This window comes from Mercenaria mercenaria, chromosome 18, assembly GCF_021730395.1.
Source record: "Mercenaria mercenaria strain notata chromosome 18, MADL_Memer_1, whole genome shotgun sequence".
NCBI classification, from domain to species: Eukaryota; Metazoa; Mollusca; class Bivalvia; order Venerida; family Veneridae; genus Mercenaria; species Mercenaria mercenaria.
In genome coordinates, this window is record NC_069378.1 from 11,545,170 (window position 1) to 11,563,826 (window position 18,657).

Consider the following 18,657-nt stretch of genomic DNA (forward strand, 5'->3'; position numbering starts at 1 on the left):
TTTGTAGTGAAGTGAACAATATGTGTTTCATTGATAAGCACTCTACAGTAATAATAGAAAATAGAAGGGTGCGAAAACTTCATATAGAAATTAAATTTGTTATAGGTATTTAAATTTAGTTTTAACAATGTTTTCTTTGGAACCATTTCAAAGTCTGTTTAGATGGATGTGTTTTGTAAGATACAATACAAGAAAAATTATTAGTTTCACTGGTAACGAATGCATTTATTTTTACAAGTCCAGGTTTTCCATAATCCTGCTAAATTCTCAGATTAGATTAATCACCCAATTTCTGTTTCTATTTATAGATTACAGATGATTCATCATTACAAATTCGCCGCACTATTCAAACGGTTGAGTCCATTTTAATGGACACCCGCGATCATATGACATTCTTAACTACACAGTGGGAATCATGGCAGACCCACGTGTCTACGAGCCGCCAGTTCAAAACACAGTGGCATCAGTTCATCCAAGATGCCAGAAAGGTACATAAAAAATATGCATCTTTGACTTTACACGATAAATGTTTCAATTGTATATAAAACGAAAAAACAGACTTGCGTTGACACTTTGTTGTTTTACATTTAATATTCAAGATCAATTTAATATTTTCTCTGTTTTGTATAATTATGTGATATTTAACAGTGATTTTATGTTATAATCATTATGTGTCAAAAAATTCCTCCATTTTATGAATATTGTTTATGGTTATTATATATAAGCAAAGGCAAATTAAAGCTGTTTTTAGTAGAAAGTTATTTATTTAAATTTTCTGTCAATGGATGTGTTAATCTTTCTCATTTTCAGAAAAATAGCGCATCTTATTTGGGTCAAAAACATGTTTTAATATATGTTGCATGCCTTAACTTTAATATGCTTTCACAATCTGGTTTCAAAATTTTCTAGAAGTTTTAACATACCAATTGTTTCTTTTGATATTTCCTTCCAAACTCATTGTATTTATAGAAAAAATTGTTTTAACATCAATATATTTTATTACAGTCTATAGATAGAGTACAAAAATTAGAAGCCGATTTTTTCCCTGTACTGGCTGGCGAACTCGGCTCCTCAATCGAGGCAGCCAACGAATATCAACAAAGGCTTGATAATTTCATGCCTGAATTTGAGGTAAATTGCCCTGTTGTGATCCATGGGTTAAAATCACTCATTGCTTTTTCAGAGATGAAAACGTCCTTATTTCTTATGTCTACATAAAAAAGTATTCAACTGACTGGTAACGAAAACTGATGTCTACGTAAAATTCATCAAATATTTGGTCAGATATGACCATCAGATTAACCAACAGTTTAAAGTTGGTAAAATTTTGAAAATTGGAAAAAAACACAAGTATGGAAGAAAGCAAATTTGACGTTTCATGATACTTGAAAAAAAAAAAAAAAAAAAAAGAATTGCAGACTCAAAAGATAAGGACGTTTTTACCGCAACTTTCCTCCATCTTGTTGTTGTCTCATTATTGAGTGTTGTATATTACCATTCAGAGCATAGACTGGGTTATGGCCGTAGAAAAGGAACAATTTGAGCCCTATTTATCGGGTTACCTTGGAAACTCCCTCGAGGAAGCTCAGCAACTTCAAAGCAAACTTCAAGATTTTGAGCCGGTAGCACAGGTAGAACACAAGTCACATGGGCTTGCTGCCATAGCGATGAGTAGTTACCTGCATAATCTAAATATAGAATCATAGAAATAAAATCAGTCCGCATGTGACAAATTTAGCATGATAAAATGGAAGACCCAGGTTTGCCGATGAAATATAATCTGGGCAGTCCAGTCAATATTCAGTCCCTTACCGCATTCTTATTTTCAGTTCCCGCCTCAAATTAGTTTTATTATGGCTCTCTATATACATGTATTCTTCTTTCAAAATATATTGGCCTTTACCTTTTTCAGGCGATATATATATACTCATTATTATCCCATATTTATGAAAACCTCTAAGCCTTGCCTGTAGGATGCTTAAAATTCTATTTGACGATGAAGTGAGACCTTAAAATTTATAGCCAAATTTCATTTCATGCTTGCAGATATCATCACATAGATTGGGAAAATCTTTTTTTTGTCTTTACAAGGTTTATTTCTGTTCACTTATTTTGCATGTTTTCTCACTGTTATATATAAGTTTGTACAATTTAGAAAAAAAACATCATTTGCTTGATTGTAGAATTATTTTAATTCTTTGCATCATTCATTTGATTTACTTCTCATTTCATTTCATTTAATTGACTGCACAATGCATTTGGTTAATCATAAAATTTGTTCAGCTGACCACATAATTCATCTCTTTCGATACAATTTCATATCAGTAACTGCTTGTTCAAAACTTGTTATATTTACTGCAAAATTCAGTTCTCATTTACTTCAAAATCCATTTCATTTACTGCAAAATTCAAAATAAATTCATTTCATTTACTGCAGTTTGTGTTTTGACATGAGTTTTTTTTTTTCAGTTTTTTTTGTTGTTTTTTACCACAGAGGCAAAATACAAATTTTCACAAGATGAAAAACTGTAGAGATTTGTTATGTTGATAACTTATTATATTTTCTTCATGCTATACATTGTCTGCATGTTTAGTAATAATAACAGGAAAAACTGACAAGGTAATGGTTGTAGTGTAGAAACAATATACTTAGTGATTAAAAACTTTCCTTTTTTTTTGAAACAGAAAAGTTGGTTTTGAGTATATTTGTGATACTTGATAAATTATTTTAATGTACCTAATATGAGCCGTGCCATGGGAAAACCAACATAGTGGGTTTGCGACCAGCATGGATCCAGACCAGCCTGCGCATCCGCGCAGTCTGGTCAGGATCCATGCTGTTCGCTAACAGTTTCTATAATTCCAATAGGCTTTAAAAGCGAACAGCATGGATCCTGACCAGACTGCGCGGATGCGCAGGCTGGTCTGGATCCATGCTGGTCGCAAACCCACTATGTTGGTTTTCTCATGGCACTGCTCATATACATTCAGTTCAAACACTGTTAAATACAATGCTATCTCATTTTCATTTTGAACATTTTTAAGTTTAAAATTTCAAGGGGATTATCTCCCTTTCATAGATTCATTACAGCTTAAGTTTTGAGTAAATGCTATTTTATCAATTAGTTTATTGCCATATCCTTCTGAGTTATTACTTACATTTTTAAAAAAAAGTAGAGAACATTGTGATTTTCAGGATTATTGCGTCATGAATTTCGTATGTTAGAAAGCTTTCAGGATGTTAAGTAAAGAACGTCACTAATTTTTTTGCCCAGTTCCTATTCATGCTACGTCAGTTTAACTTTATTTGTTTATCATGAAATACTGGAAAACAAAAAGAACAATTGCATCAGCATGTGCATATTAAAAAAATACATACACAGAGAATATGATGTACTTACGTATAATAGGTCTATATTAGATTGTTTACTCTTTTTATGACATGAAAATGTCAGGCGTTACTTAATTACAAATTATAAAACCATAGACAATTATGCAGGTCTCATGTCTCTTTTAGACTTGTATTGAAACTTTTTATATGAGATTTTTATAATCTGTTATGTTCTAATTTGAAAGGACATTATAATTTTTATAGATATTTTGGTCTATATTGAAGTATTTTTTTTTTCATAAACAGTATCTTTTATTTTCATCCGGTGAAATTATATTTGTTATTTCATTAAACCACTGAAAATCATAAAATGAATAATATTCCTTAGAAATTGAAAAGGAGCAAATGATCTTGTAATTTCAAAGAAATGAACCATTTTATCCAATCACTGGCAATTTTTTTTTTTTACAAAATTTACTCACAGTTTCAGTGACAGAACAAATACCAAATTTTTGTGCATTGTCATCTACCCAATCACATCTCTCTTTTAATTTACTTTTTTGTCAGTACCAATGAAAGAACACTTCACAAAATATTGTTTCTATCCAATCATTGGACAGTGTACAAACTGTTGTTATTTTTCTATCCAATCACAGAAGGCCCAAGCAGAAATTGAGGAACATTTGAAGACAGCTGAGCTGTTGTCCCTGAAGGGGGACACTAGGGGCCAAAAGGAACAAATTGTGAATGAACTGGTTAAAGTTCATCAAAGATTCCAAGCTAGAATCCATGAATACCAAATATTGTTGAAAATGACTATACAGTTCTTTAGGAACTTAGATCAGGTAAGGCCATTTTCTTATTGGTAGGTTAATTGGGCTGGCTAATTGTATATTTTTAAAGAGAATAGCAACTTTAAGAAGGTTAGAAATGGTCCTGTTTTAAATTCTGGATGATTTGACTTTCCACTGGTGCTCTATGTGGGGAAGATGTTCTATATTTGAACCACCAGCTAATACTAGCCAAAATTTCAGCAACATTTCCTGGGAAACTGACCACAATTATATTTCAGTAATGCTGTTGGAAGAAACAGAAAATACAAGGAACCAATCAGTGTATCAATGAATTTACCAGTAAGCTTATGTTAACCAATCTGACAAATTAATAGGGAAAACAAAGTGAGAATATACAAGTGAAGTATAAGATAAAAAATGATTAAGAAAACGTTCAATCAGCTAATGAATTTAAAAATAAATTTGATAGATGAACTAACTAATGAAATTAATTTTGACCAGCTGGACAAGCTGATAGAGAAAACAGAACATGAATACATGGAATCAGAATTACCAAGTGATCTAAACAGAGCAGAGAATATGCTTGAGGAACATAAGAGAAAGAAACAAGAAATCTCCCATCTGATAAACTACACCGCAGAGGAGGGAGAGAAAATAGTTGTCAGAGTTAGACAAACTGTAAGTAACACATAATCACTTGTAGGTTAAACTTTACTGTAAGACAGGCATTACATGAAGTACCAAATATACTTACTTATAAGTTATTCTTGACTGTAAGTCAAGAGCTTTGCATTATGTAACACATATACTCACCCATAAGTTAGGAAATTTCATTCATTAACAAACTGATTTGCAAATAAGTGAGTCCAGATTATAAATAGGGTATTATATTAAGCAAAAGATGTACTCACTCGCATGTGAATCTTAACTATTAATTGGGACATTACATTAAGTATTCTATATACTCGCCTATAAGTCAATCTTCATTATAAGGTAAGTAGCAAATATACTTACCAATAAGGTGGGCCGGACTATAAGTGGAATTAGTTTACCAGAATTTTACAGAGTTTCATATAAAGAATGCATAGTATAGTTAAGTTCTTGAAATCAAGCTTACAGCTTATGCACCAGACATGTAAACTACCATAACTTCTAAGACTAAGGAAAGGATACAGACCTTTGAATTAAGACTCTTTCTATTGTAAATTCTTTCAACTTTCAGGATGCAGAGGCAGTAGCTAAAGACGATGTCCAGCGAGTTCTTGGTGCCACTGATGAATACAAACATCGCTGGAATAACACATGGGAGGAGCAAGAACGTCGTTTGAGACAAAACCTACAGATCTGTCAATTCAACTTTGATCTCAGACAGGTATGGAACATTTTGATAGAAGGTTATCAGTATCAAGTGCATTGTCTAAAGAATATATATATACATTTGTGTATTTATTTATTTTATTTTTTTTTTTTAAAGATTTTCAGTCAAAGTTAATGGGGTTTGTTTTGTCTTACTACATACATAAGAAAAAAATTAATTCATGTTACATATATTTCTTGCTTAAAATAAGGCTACTTTTGAATTGCCGTTTGACGCCCATGATTTGAGGACAGACCCCTAACACAGTTTTAAAATTTCAGAAGTGATTTGTTCATAGTTGTCTTTGATAAAGCCTTGTCTTTAAAAAGTCCTCTTTTTTTTGCTCGACTTTGTCATCTACTGTATTTTCAAATAAGTATTTGTTTGTTTTCAGATCCATTCAGAAATTGATGAGTTACATCATCACCTACAAGCAAGACGTGGTAGCTATGGCAACTCCTTGCCAGCTGCCAAAATGACATCACAAGCTTTCAAGCAGTTTGAAATGACTGTTGAGGTTGGTATTTCAATTTTACTTTTAAGATCATGATTTTGTAAAGCTAAAAAAGTATCTTAATCAAGGTAAATTTGTTACGAATTGATAGCATTTAAAGAGCTATTGTATATTTCAGAACAAAAATCTGTAAAAATAAAACAGATCTAAAACTCCTGTTAGCACAAAGAGTGAAATCTTGCTAAACCTCATGACTCAATTGATAAGAAGCTTTCTCATGAGGTCATGTATTAACCTGATTTTAACTTATCAGATGCCTGCACACTTATTTATTATTTCTCTGGTCAGTAGTAAGAGGAACTTACAGTAGACATTTACTGTAGATTCTTGATGAGTTGGAAACTATTATTTATTCAGTGATGTCTTTTCTATGGACAAACTCTCTAGAAATTCTGGCACATTATTATATGACCTTGAACTTTGACCTTTCAGTTGATTGAGAAGAAGATTCAAAACTTTACAACCACGGCAGAATTGATGGTCCAGGACGAGCATTACGACTCTGTCCACATCCGCCGTGAAATTGACATGCTCAATACAAAATGGACAACATTCCATACCAGTGTGAACGACTACAGGGATATGTTGGATACATCCATAGAATACTTTAAACTTATTGAAGAGGCAAGCCATAGCCATTTAATATTTGTACATGTATACAGTCTGTTAAGGCTAGTTATAATATTCTAAGAAACTGCAAATTAGGTATTTTTGATGACATGTTTATTTTGTGATCTATAGACAGCAGTCTTATTCTTGTTGTTAATAATTTATGTTTTGTAGCTGATTATACTTTTGAGATATTATAATTTTCATAAGTGTTTTAAATTCACAATTCACTGTGTTTGTGAATTTTTAAAAATATAAAATCATCCTGAATATTACATTTTATAACAGGACTGGACATGGTTGTTAGTTTAATTTTTTTCTTATTTTTCTTTACAGTCCGAACAATGGATGACTGAAGGAAACAATTTGTTAGTTACACTCAGTCAGAAAGCCAATCAGTGCCAATCCCCCGATGAGGCAAATGAACTAATCAAACCTGTAAATAGATTTGTAGAGGAGGGTAAACCATTACAAGACGAGAGGTTGAGACAGGTCTCAGAATTAGCAGTGCAGCTATATGGTTAGTAAATTTAAGAGTAATTTTGGCTAGTAAGATTTGTAGGTCCAATTTATTTCGGTAATTGAAAACTACCATATGAATTTATTGATTTTGATGAAACTTTGCTGAAATTATGTTTTATACAGGACCTACATTTCTGCCTCTTTTCTGTTATGTTCTATTTAATGGAAAACATGGCTTTCTAGACTTGTATTCCGTGTCTTGATAATCATTACTATTTGAATGCTTGGTAAAAAACTAAAATTAGAATGGTAACTAATTAGATATAAAAAGCAGCATAAATTTATCTATTTGAAAGAACATTATTACTTGCTTCATTAAATTATAATATGATTTTTATGTTCTTACATGTACAGGAGATGATGGTCCAAGCCGTGTACACAATATACATGTACAGTATCAAGATTTAATGCAGAACTTCCAGCAGGCAGACAACGAGATCTCAAGGCTCAAACATAATCTTGTAAGTTATACAATAGTGAAAACTTCTAAGTCTCTGAAAAGTATGCATTTGTAAAATAGAAATAGAAATATATTTGGTGAAGGTGTCGGCATACAGGATGGAGGTTATGGCTTAAAACCCCAGTGAGATCGCAGCTGCTTTACATGTCTATGTCAATGTAAAGGGTTAGACAGATAAGTAAGATAAAGAGATAGCTCCCTGCCTGTTTATATTTTCTCAGCAAATTGACTAAAGAGTAACTCAGAAAGCTACAGGCTTTCTTCACAGCCCAGCTAAAAGAAGTTAGTGTAAACTAAAGATCTAGTTATATGGACTATTTGTTTAACCTTTGACCTTTGGAATGTTTCAGGAGCAAGGACAGCAGCCTGCTGTAGAAGAGTTTGTTCCTATGGAAGTAACTGTGACAGCAGAGGCACCACCCAAACCACCAAGAATTACACAACATCTCAAGAACGCTGAAGTCATGGAGGGAACTAAGTAAGAACTATTTTTTTTTTAGCCTTCAAGGCAAACATCATCATTTTATTAAGTCATCAACCATACTGTTCGACATTGAAAATTTATTTAAAATAATCACAGAATTGCATTAACTATGTCAGAATTAGATTGTTTCCCACATTTCTTCTGGTATAGGACACAGTATTGGTGGTTGATCGTGGTGAAGAGAATGGGTATCAAGGTTGAGACAAACCTGAACCATAACATTGGTGTCAGAAACCCTTAACATTGAAAATGTCTCTGAATAATTAAAAGGAAATAACTGATAAGATGACCTTATAAGAAAATGTTATCCATTTTAGGGTGGTGTTTGAATGCCACATAGAGTCAGAAACTACATTTGAGGTAAGATGGTTCAAGGACAGTTTACCACTGAACAGTCCAGACTATGAGACAAGGATGGACATCAATGTAGCTACACTCACCATCGAAGAAACATTCTCTGAGGACACGGCCAGGTACACGGTCCGTGTGAGAAACGCTGCCGGAGAGGCCGAGTCATCAGCCTATCTACACGTCAAAGGTGAGAATTTTATTAATCTTTTACCTCTTACATATTCAAAATGTAAACAGACATCTGAAAAATTGTGTGTTCATCTTATGATTATACATGACAGTGGTTACCTGTGGCCATTGATGACAGTGGTTACCTGTGGCCATTGAAAAACATTGAGTTCATAGCATTGCCTCAATGTATTTGAAAACTGCAAAGTATTACTTCAATAAAAGAAAAAGGTACAATATATGTTATATAATGAAATGATACAATAAATTTTGTAGACTAGTCTCAGAATTCAACCTTTCCATTGGTCAATTTCATAATAGAGCTGGTAATCCACCAATCAGATGCTTTAGTTTTTAGACTGGTCTCAAAACTTATTCTTTATATTGATACAACATTAGGATATATTACAGTTCTGGCAACAACAAACGTTATGCTAGTAAATTATCAAATATGCTTAGATAGGGTGTTTGTTTTATACACTGCAGAAATTCTAACTGGCAAACCTTTGCACAAACTGGAACTCCCAGATATCTTAAATTTTGAGGGTAAATTTTTGTTTTTAAAGAGAGGGAATAAGCTTTTTGCTAGAAATAAAAGTAGAAATATTTAGTTCTTCATACAAATTATTGGAAGAAGGCCATATTATTTTCAGATTTGTTTAGATGTGATTTTTGTTTTTTTAACATCTCTCTTCATTGTTAAGTAAGATTCTTACAAATAATTTTGTGTATATTTTGTTGACCTACAATGGTTTTGGTTACATCTTGTAGCAGCAACAGACTTCTTGGCCAGGACTTGAGTTATACAGTGATGTAGAACTTGTAGTTTTAAGAAGTATAAGAGTTACCTCCCTTTCTCTTACAGAAACCCACCAGCAAATTGTGCCACCAGAATTTGCTAAAAACTTAAAATCTGTTGATGCTTTAGAGGGAAGCCCATTTGCATTTGAATGTCACATAATGGGCATCCCTTCTCCAACAATAAGTTGGTACAAAGACGAAATAAACATTGACAATTCTCCCGAATACGTCATAACTAAGATAAACGGCACATGCTGTCTCAAGATTAAGAGGGTAACACGGGAACACAGTGCCCGTTACACATGCAGAGCAATAAATCCTGGAGGCGAGGCCGCTTCGTCTGCACGTCTGACAGTTATTCGTAAGTTCCCATGAATGTAGCATGGGAATGTCTGTGTTTTGCATTAAATGCAATGCATGATTTTAGTTCTCCCATATGAAACTGAAGAATTTCCCATAAAAAAAAATAAACAGCAGCTAGAATGAATGGAATGCTAGATACATTTTTGTATTTATCTTTGGGGCAATTGAATGATGCAAAACGCAGTAATTTATGTAGATGGAAGGTTTTTCATACAAGCAGATTAGTACGTGATATAGGTGTCACATACCAAACAATTAGACCCATGAAAATTTAAAATTATTGCAAATGGTAAAAATCTAGCATTTTCTGAATTCTAGTTGTGTTAAACTTTATGTGTATCTGTTATATATACACAGCATGCAGTTCACTATTAAGCCCGACCTGTGGACTCACATTGCCCTGCCTGCATGTTACATTGTTTTACAGTTGACGGTCATGACCTGATGCTCTGAAAAAACACACTTGATGATTTATGCATATCAGCGAAATCATGAATATGTCTCAGGCCTTTGAATGAACAAAAAACTTAACTTTTTTTTAGTTTTACTATCTCTTTTTGTGGTACATGTGATATCTTTGTAGTTGTAGAATTCAAATGTATGGAAGAGAACTGACTTATTGTTTTTTTTCAGAGCTGCTTTCAGTAATACATGTATCTAGTTTTATTTTACTTTTAATGACATTTCCATTTTAATATCTTATTTTCTTGTTTCTTGTCTTTGTTTTCAAGTTAATATTGAAAAGCTCTAGTGAATAATGTAAAGATATTTTACATATGATAAGTTTCCAAAAGTTCTTTTCAAAGAAGAGAAAAAAATGTTGAAGCATATTGATTTACATTGTATGTTTTAAATTGTGTTGGCATGAGTCTTAAGGTATTTATCTAGGTCAAGAGGGGATTTGGGTATTTATTAGATGGGATGGGGCATTTATCAGAAGTGATAGCGACATTTTAAGAGAGAATAGGGAGATTTATAAGTGGGATTTGAGGGATCAAGGCATTTATAAGTGGCAATGGGGACATTTATAAGTGGCAGTGGGGACATTTATAAGTGGCGGTGGGGACATTTATAAGTGGCGGTGGGGACATTTATAAGTGGAGATAGGGACATTTGTAAGAGGGGTTGGAAGGAGATACATTTATTATAAGAGGGTGGGGGCATTTATAAGAGGTAAAAGGGAGATTATTAGAAAGAAAGGGGGCATTTATTGGATTGGATATAGGCATTTTATAAAATAGGAAAGGGACATTGATTAAGTACTTGGATTTAGTTTGTGCCAATTTAACAGCACTAGGTAAAGTGACATCTTTATAGCATGATTGTACCGAAGTATTGTGATTGTATTTTCCCCATTCTGTGTTTGAAGGCAGCAAATCACGGACTGACCAGTCAGATATCTCCGAATCCTGCAAGTATTTTCTCCACCCATTCTGTAGTGTAGTTGGAAATAAATTTTCCATTTTCTTGTTTTTTTTTCATGCTTTCCTAGCTTTTGAAATCCCCTGGTGTATGGTATTTAACTATTTCAAACTTTCTCTAAAATTCTCCCAGTTTTAAGTGTCTTTGATAGCGGTAGTGGACTGCTTCTTTCGTGATTTGGCCATTTTATCAACATGAAATCTTTTTAAGGTAAACATCTGTGTTTTTAGTTACTCAGTTTTTGAACAATTTTTCAAATTTGTTTTTGTCTTTTATCATTAAAGATTAAATAGTAGATATTTCAGAAGAATTTTAAATCTTATTCTAGTCTCGGTAAAAATTAATTTGAAAGATTCTCTATACCCTGAAATATTCTTACAAAAATGGTTGGAAGTTTGGGGTTTTTCCTCTACTTTTCTGTTGGCAGTGGAAGGGATTGTATATTAACTGATAATGCATGGTGGAGTAACAGAACAGAAAAAAACTAATTAACCCTTACCCTGCTAAATTTCTATAATGAACCTGTCCATCTTTCAATTTGGACAGTTCCATTAACTGTTAAAAGGGGTGCTGAACAAAAAGATACTGACTGAATAGCGAACAGTGCAGACCATGATCAGACTGCACGGAAGTGCAGGCTTATCTTGGTCTGCACTGGTCCAAAGGAAGAATCACTTGCCATCAGTAGGCTAAGGGTTAACTAAACCAAGAGGTGCATGATTAACTAATGTTGTATAGTAAATTTTGCTAGAAAAATTTCAGATGTATTTCAACTGAATTTTAAAACGGTTATTAGTTATTAGGCAAAGATTTCTCACTTCTCACTTAATGTATACATAGTTTTTGCTTCACACATTTTGCATTGTTACTTTATCACATTTTCCATTAAGTGTAGAGATAGAACGTGTTCATTGTACCTATGTTCTTTAAATGTTATAAATTATGTTCACAGCATTTATATAGCTTTTGCTTTATTGACTAAGAACAACTCTGAGATAGCTGAAGCATTCCTCATAATTTTATTATTTAAGTACTTTGTACAAATAATTTGTACATAAAATGAACCTTGATTGGTAAAAGTAATTGTGTTTAGTCTTATAGCCAAACATTGGAGGTCTGCAACTTAACTGATAAAATTAATTAAGGTTAGTCAAATAACTGAACATTTATGGAGTTTGCATATTAACTGATCGAAGTAATTAAGGTTACATTTATTGAGGTCAGCACATTTATTTGTTATTTTATTATTGTATTTTAGCTGCTCAGACTCCAGTTATTCAGCAACCGCTCAAGGATATTGTGGCACCAGAGGGAAAGCCAATCAGAATAGAGATTGTATTCTCTGCTAGTCCCGCCCCTCAGGTCACATGGTACAGAGGTCCAGAGAAAATTGTCCCATCAAATCTATACACTGTAAGTCTATATTTAAAAAAGCTATTCTTTGGATGGATACTGTTATTGATAAACCTTTATTGTAATTATATTTTGATAAATGTACCTTTGTTATAAATGCAAATACTGTGATTGTCCTGACTGACAGCAAATATTGATAATTCAACTATGTTGGTTCATATAGCATGAATAAAGCAGCACACCTAGAGATTTGTGTCGGATTTTTCAAAATTTAGAAAATGCTTTTATTAGTTAGTATAAAGTGATTCTGTGTAGTTTTGTGAACGATTTATCTGTATAAACTCTCAAAAGCTTTAGTCACACTATTGAAATTAGATGCAAAATAGATGAAATTTAACTTTATTTTATGTGATACACATTAAAATTTCTAAAATTTTGACTTAAACGATACTGGTTTATCATTATCAGTAACTAATATCAATAAGTACCGTCGCTGTGCTAGTGTAACGGTTGATACTTTATGCCATACAAAGACGAAAATGGTACAGACCCTGCTGAGCCTGTTAAAAAAAATGTTTACTTTATCTGCATCCCTCTGGATTGAATCATCAGTGAGGTAATTGGCATAATATAATATTGAACTTGCTTAAATCGCCTGAAAATAATATATAACTAACTAGCGCTATGAAATTTTACTGTTCATTGGACTGAAAAATTTATATCATGCTAGATATTGGACTTAAAATTTTTGTATATGCTAATATTGGGCCTTGAAATTAATATCATGATTATATTGGGCTTGAAATTTATATCATGATTAATATTGGATCTTGAAATTTACATCATGATTAATATTTGGCCTTCAAATTAATATCATGATTAATATTGGGCCTTGAAAATTATATATCATGACTAATATTGGGCCTTGAAATTTATATCATGATTAATATTGGGCCTTGAAAATTATATCATGACTAATATTGGGCCTTGAAATTAATATCATGATTAATATTGGGCCTTGAAAATTAATATCATGACTAATATTGGGCCTTGAAATTTATATCATGACTAATATTGGGCCTTGAAATTTATATCATGATTAATATTGGGCCTTGAAAATTATATCATGACTAATATAAGGCCTTTAAACTAAATCATGATTAATATTGTATTTGGAAATTTATGATGAGTGATACTGGACATTTGGTTATCTAGTAATAAACCAAATTTTAATTCTGTCATTTTCAGATTACCATAGAAACAACAAGATCAGTTCTTGAAATTACTGAAGCATATCCAGAAGACTCTGGTGATTACTCTGTGGTTATAAGAAACCCGCTCGGAGAGGCAAGGAGCGGCTGTACCATTACGATTGAAAGCTTCTACTCAAGTGCTGCGTAAGTATTGAACCTTAGAATAGTAGTAGTGAAAACCTTTTTCAAAATTGAACGTTTAAGTAGTGAATAGCTTCATGTGATGTTTGATTGGTCATGTTGTGTAGGAATTTCTAGTAATGTTTTTTTTTTAACAATTAATGTTGTGATGTCATTTTATTGTGCAGAAGAATTTTTAAAAATCTAACATCTTAAATGAGCATTTAGAATGCTCTTGATTAATTGTATTAATCAAACATCACAACATAGGGTCTAACTTACCATTGAGAGCTCTTTTCGAGTACCTGCAATGTTGCCCTTGGGTATCGAATTATTTAGCATGAACATATGGTATTAGAAATAAATTATAACTATTTGTTTGAATCAAATTAAGATATTTACTCTGCCCATTGAGTACAAATCAATTGACTTTGAAGTTTCATTGAAGATATATATTTAATCACTTTATTTATGTTTAGAAGAGTTAATTTTTCACGGAGTCTATGATATTTAATCCGTAGTAAAAGTCATACAATACCCAAGGGGTAATAAAGATATTTCGCAATGTTTTGCCTGTTAAAATTATGAATTGTAGTGAAAAACAAATTTCCACAAAAATGGTAAACTTTCCTTGAGCTTTAGCTACTTGTTTTTGTACTGCATTTTAATGTATGTCTTGAGTGTATGAATTTGATGTAAGGTTCCTTAAACCTTATGGTATTAGAAATCCTGGTACTTTAAAGTATATTTAACTTTTGTGTCTGGTTTTCTGCAACCTTAAGATATATTTACTCTGTGTGTTCCGCACCTTAAGGTCACAATATCTATTTAGAATTGTACGTTTCCTTTATCCAGAAGATATAATTCTTCATCTCGGGGCAAAAACAGTTTAATTCTATTGACATTTAGAAGCAGTTAACTCGTTTTTGCACTGAGATGAATTTTCATGTAATGATGGCTATTTAATATCCTTGCTTACTTGTATGTACAGTCCTAGTACAACTTTACCCAGCGAAACCCGACCAGTGTAAGTCAGATTTGTCACAGCTTCTGATATTTTTGCCGATCTGTTAGCACCGCTTGCTCGATACTGTACACTCTCACTTCCATCCTTCATGTTCCAGGGTGATGTGGTCATTTTTATGCCCAACAATTCTGGGGGGCAATATTGTTTGCTCTTGTCCGCGTTTCTCCTTTCTTTACTTGTCTCCAGAGCCTTCGAAAATGTTGTTGCAGACTAAATATTGCTAGTCAAAACTACGGAGTGTCGCATGTGTGGCACGGTTCGCGCGTCATTCAGTCATAATGGCCCCGACTGTAAAAAGTATTTTAGTTCCCTAGCTTGAAAGTATGACTAAGACAAACTACAGAATTGCAGCGTAGTTGCACCTGGTTGCGCGATCATTCTAAATAGCCTGACTTATAAATGTCATTAATTGTCGCGCCAGTCCAAAAGGTAACATCACAACTCAGCAGTTGTCACATTATGTCACGGGTTCGCTCGATCCCATCAGAGATAGGCCCCTGCTAGAAAATGCATTAATTTCGTGCGTACTCCAAATTGACCTAGAGTACAATTAGATGTGGTCGCAGGCAGTGCACCTGGTGCATGTCACAGATGAAGTCTGCCTGACGGAAAAATTGCATTGTTAATGTCATGTATGCATCTGTGTCCATGGACACATTTCTAGTTTGAAAAATAATTTCCTAGACGAATTCTTAGTCTTGGTTGAAATAAGGCTTTTCTTCCTTTTTTACTTAGTCTCAAACAAAGAAGATTGAAAAGAAATAAAAACTTGTTAATGTCTTGTACTTTTGTGAAAAGGAAGAGAAATTTCGTCTTTCATTAAAATGCACTAATGTCTTGAACTTTTGATAGAAATTAACTGCATAGTAATTGTTATTATTTCTGTTCAATATGTTGCCAACTACTGAATGTTTTTAGAGCAGCTCTATCAAGGAACTTAACCATGAACTGCTTGTAGTACGAGAGTTATTATTGGAAGTTTTGCTGTGAATTTCTGTGTGTCATAATACCATACTGAAACTGTTCTGTCACTTCTGTACCATTAGTGCTTTTTTTGCCATAAGGGCCAAAATTGAAAGATTGTTTTATTTTTGCTTGCATACTTAGAAAATCATGAAATAATATTATTGCTGTCGAAGTATCTAGAATTAATATTTTCTAATTTGATTTTGTAGAATTAATATATCTAGAGGTTTAAAGTTTCCTTCATTAGTTTCTGATGGCCTCCTATGGCCAAATGGTTCAGGTTGCTTATACTATTGTGGGCGCGAAATGTGGAATCCTTTCATGTGAAGAAGCCATCCATCTGGCTTACGGAAAAGTTGGTGGTTCTCTGAGGTGCCTGCCTGTGCTGAAAAAAAGACCAAAGGAGCACCTGGGGTCTTAATCCACCATCAAAAGCTGGAAAGTCACTTTATGATCGATGTGACATTAAACCCAGCCAAAATTTGTTAGTTATTTTAAAAAGTATTTATTGCTTAGGTCAGTTTGGAAATGAGAATAAAACAAGAATTCATTTTGGCCAAATTTGAAGGTTTATACGAAGATATTTCTGAAATTTTAGTCAGCCATATGCCAGTGTTGCTAGGTAACATAATATAAATTTAGGGAATGTTACTGTGTGGATTATTGACCAGGAAATGACCTTTGCTTTGCAGCGATATAAGCACGCTATCAGCTAGCCAGACCACACTGACTGCCAGGCAAGTTTTGACATGCCTCCTATAAACATGCATATGACCAAATATGGAAATTTTCTAACATTATGATTTTGATTTCTATAGCATGTTGACCCCTACCACTATTTTCTTTTTTTTAACTGCTATAAATACTCAGTTATATGCCTATGAAAGGTATCCAGCAATTTGACTTACAGGTGTGTTTACAAAAATTAACAATATTAAGCAACTTTGCATTGACTTTACAGGGTAAACAGAAAAATACCTATTGTGTGAAGTGACAAGTTAGATTGTTATATAAAGTTATAAAATTGATAATATTTAAAGACTGATTGAACTACTTTTGCTTGTATATTCATAAAAGCATGAAAGGTAGATCTAGGACAAAATATTTTTTTGAGTTACCTAACATGGACATATTTAACATAATACAGATACCAGTTATAAAAGATATTTTCTGATTTTTTATTACTGTTGTGACTTGTGAAAATTGTGTGCATCCCTTAGTGCTAAAAGCTTGATTTGCTTAATTGGCTTATGGTATACATACACAATTATATATATTTATGTACTATATACATATGAAAAAATAAGTAAAAGAAAGCAAATTTGCTATACTTTCCAATATATTTTGTCCAGAGGTTTTATTTCAATCACTGTATTTTCTTTTGTTTGATTTAACTTGATACCAGTTTTGGGTTATTTTGGGCACATTTTCATTTCTTTCCTCACTTTTTTTGATATTTCTGTCTGCTTCCATTTTGTGTGAATTTTCCCCTTTTTTCAAAGATTTAAACCTGTTTTAAATGTATTACAGTTTTCACCCAGATTTTCAGAATGTTTCAGCAGTCAATAGTAGAGGATTTTATCTTTTTACATAAAAAAAAAGAAATTCAACAAAATGAAAAGCTAGTATATTTATATGTTTAAACATTTCTCAAACTATGACAGGTAAAATGCAATAACAGAACATGTAACTTACAAATGATGTTATAAATGAAGAAATGAGTGTTAAAAGTGAAAGCCTGCGATTTCTATGTCTAAGTTTTATTTGAATTTGAAATAAGTTCCGAGTAAAAATGAAAACACATATTGCGCATGTGGGTGGCATATTATTGTTTGGCAAGAATTTTAAATTTAGTATACCAGTTATCCAGAAAGGGAGTCATTTTATATTTGAATATATGGAGTAATCTCCCTTCTTGACTGGTTTTCAGTGAGGATGTATCAGTTGCCTCCCTTGAGGAACCAGTGCCTCCAACATTTACCCAGCAACTTTTGCCAAGCAGGGAAGTTATGGAGGGAAGTCGTGTACGTCTCGACTGTGTTCTTATTGGCAACCCTGAACCAGAGGTATAGCTCTCACATATATATATATATAAGTCCTGTCACACTTCCGAGTGAGAAAGTAGCCTGTTAGAAAAGGAAAATAAATTCCCAATCTTAGTTAAAAATCATATTTTTTTTCATTATTGACATATTATAGCTAAAATAGTGTTTTAAAATCGTATTAAACTTGACAGAAAGTCAAATTAACAGAAATACTATCTTTAAGAATTAGCCTGAACTGAAAATAATTGAAAATTATCATTAATTTTGTTCTCCAGAACTACCTGTTGTAAAATAAGAAGGATTTCAGTATTGTCATAGTATAACTTGTACATATTCTGTGTGTTTTACAGACATTTGTAATTTTTTATATTCTCTAGGTTATCTGGTTCCATAATGATAAACCAGTGAAAGAATCGTCAGATATACAGCTTCTGTTTGAGGGAGATCGCTGTACTCTGGTGATCAGAGAAGCTTACCTTGAGGATGCCGGAAACTACAAAGTATCTGCAAAGAATGAACACGGCAATGCTGACAGTACCTGCAGGCTGCATGTTGAACGTACGTGATTTTTATCCATTAATGATGGGTCTGTTAGATGTATCTTCTGTAATTGTTGTTTGAAATTGAATAAAACTTATGAAAGTGACTTTAAGATATTAGAATTTCATCGTTTTGCATTGGTAACAGTTACAGTAAACTTTAAAAGTTATCACTTTG

At 32.8% G+C, this 18,657-nt stretch overlaps 1 protein-coding gene across 1 annotated transcript in view; it reads left to right on the top strand.

Annotated features, from left to right (window-relative positions):
* Positions 1 to 18,657, top strand: part of LOC123537955 (titin-like) — a 402,126-nt gene that overhangs the window by 58,329 nt on the left and 325,140 nt on the right. Inside the window, exons 29-45 of the mRNA XM_053530681.1 lie at positions 309 to 488; positions 1,503 to 1,631; positions 3,988 to 4,176; positions 4,627 to 4,803; positions 5,348 to 5,497; positions 5,877 to 5,999; positions 6,429 to 6,620; positions 6,942 to 7,125; positions 7,482 to 7,588; positions 7,938 to 8,065; positions 8,389 to 8,609; positions 9,456 to 9,752; positions 12,435 to 12,589; positions 13,778 to 13,926; positions 14,894 to 14,929; positions 17,826 to 17,961; positions 18,318 to 18,498. Of these exons, the coding sequence (XP_053386656.1) occupies positions 309 to 488; positions 1,503 to 1,631; positions 3,988 to 4,176; positions 4,627 to 4,803; positions 5,348 to 5,497; positions 5,877 to 5,999; positions 6,429 to 6,620; positions 6,942 to 7,125; positions 7,482 to 7,588; positions 7,938 to 8,065; positions 8,389 to 8,609; positions 9,456 to 9,752; positions 12,435 to 12,589; positions 13,778 to 13,926; positions 14,894 to 14,929; positions 17,826 to 17,961; positions 18,318 to 18,498 (2,734 nt within the window). The remainder of the gene's footprint in view (positions 1 to 308; positions 489 to 1,502; positions 1,632 to 3,987; positions 4,177 to 4,626; positions 4,804 to 5,347; positions 5,498 to 5,876; positions 6,000 to 6,428; positions 6,621 to 6,941; positions 7,126 to 7,481; positions 7,589 to 7,937; positions 8,066 to 8,388; positions 8,610 to 9,455; positions 9,753 to 12,434; positions 12,590 to 13,777; positions 13,927 to 14,893; positions 14,930 to 17,825; positions 17,962 to 18,317; positions 18,499 to 18,657) is intronic.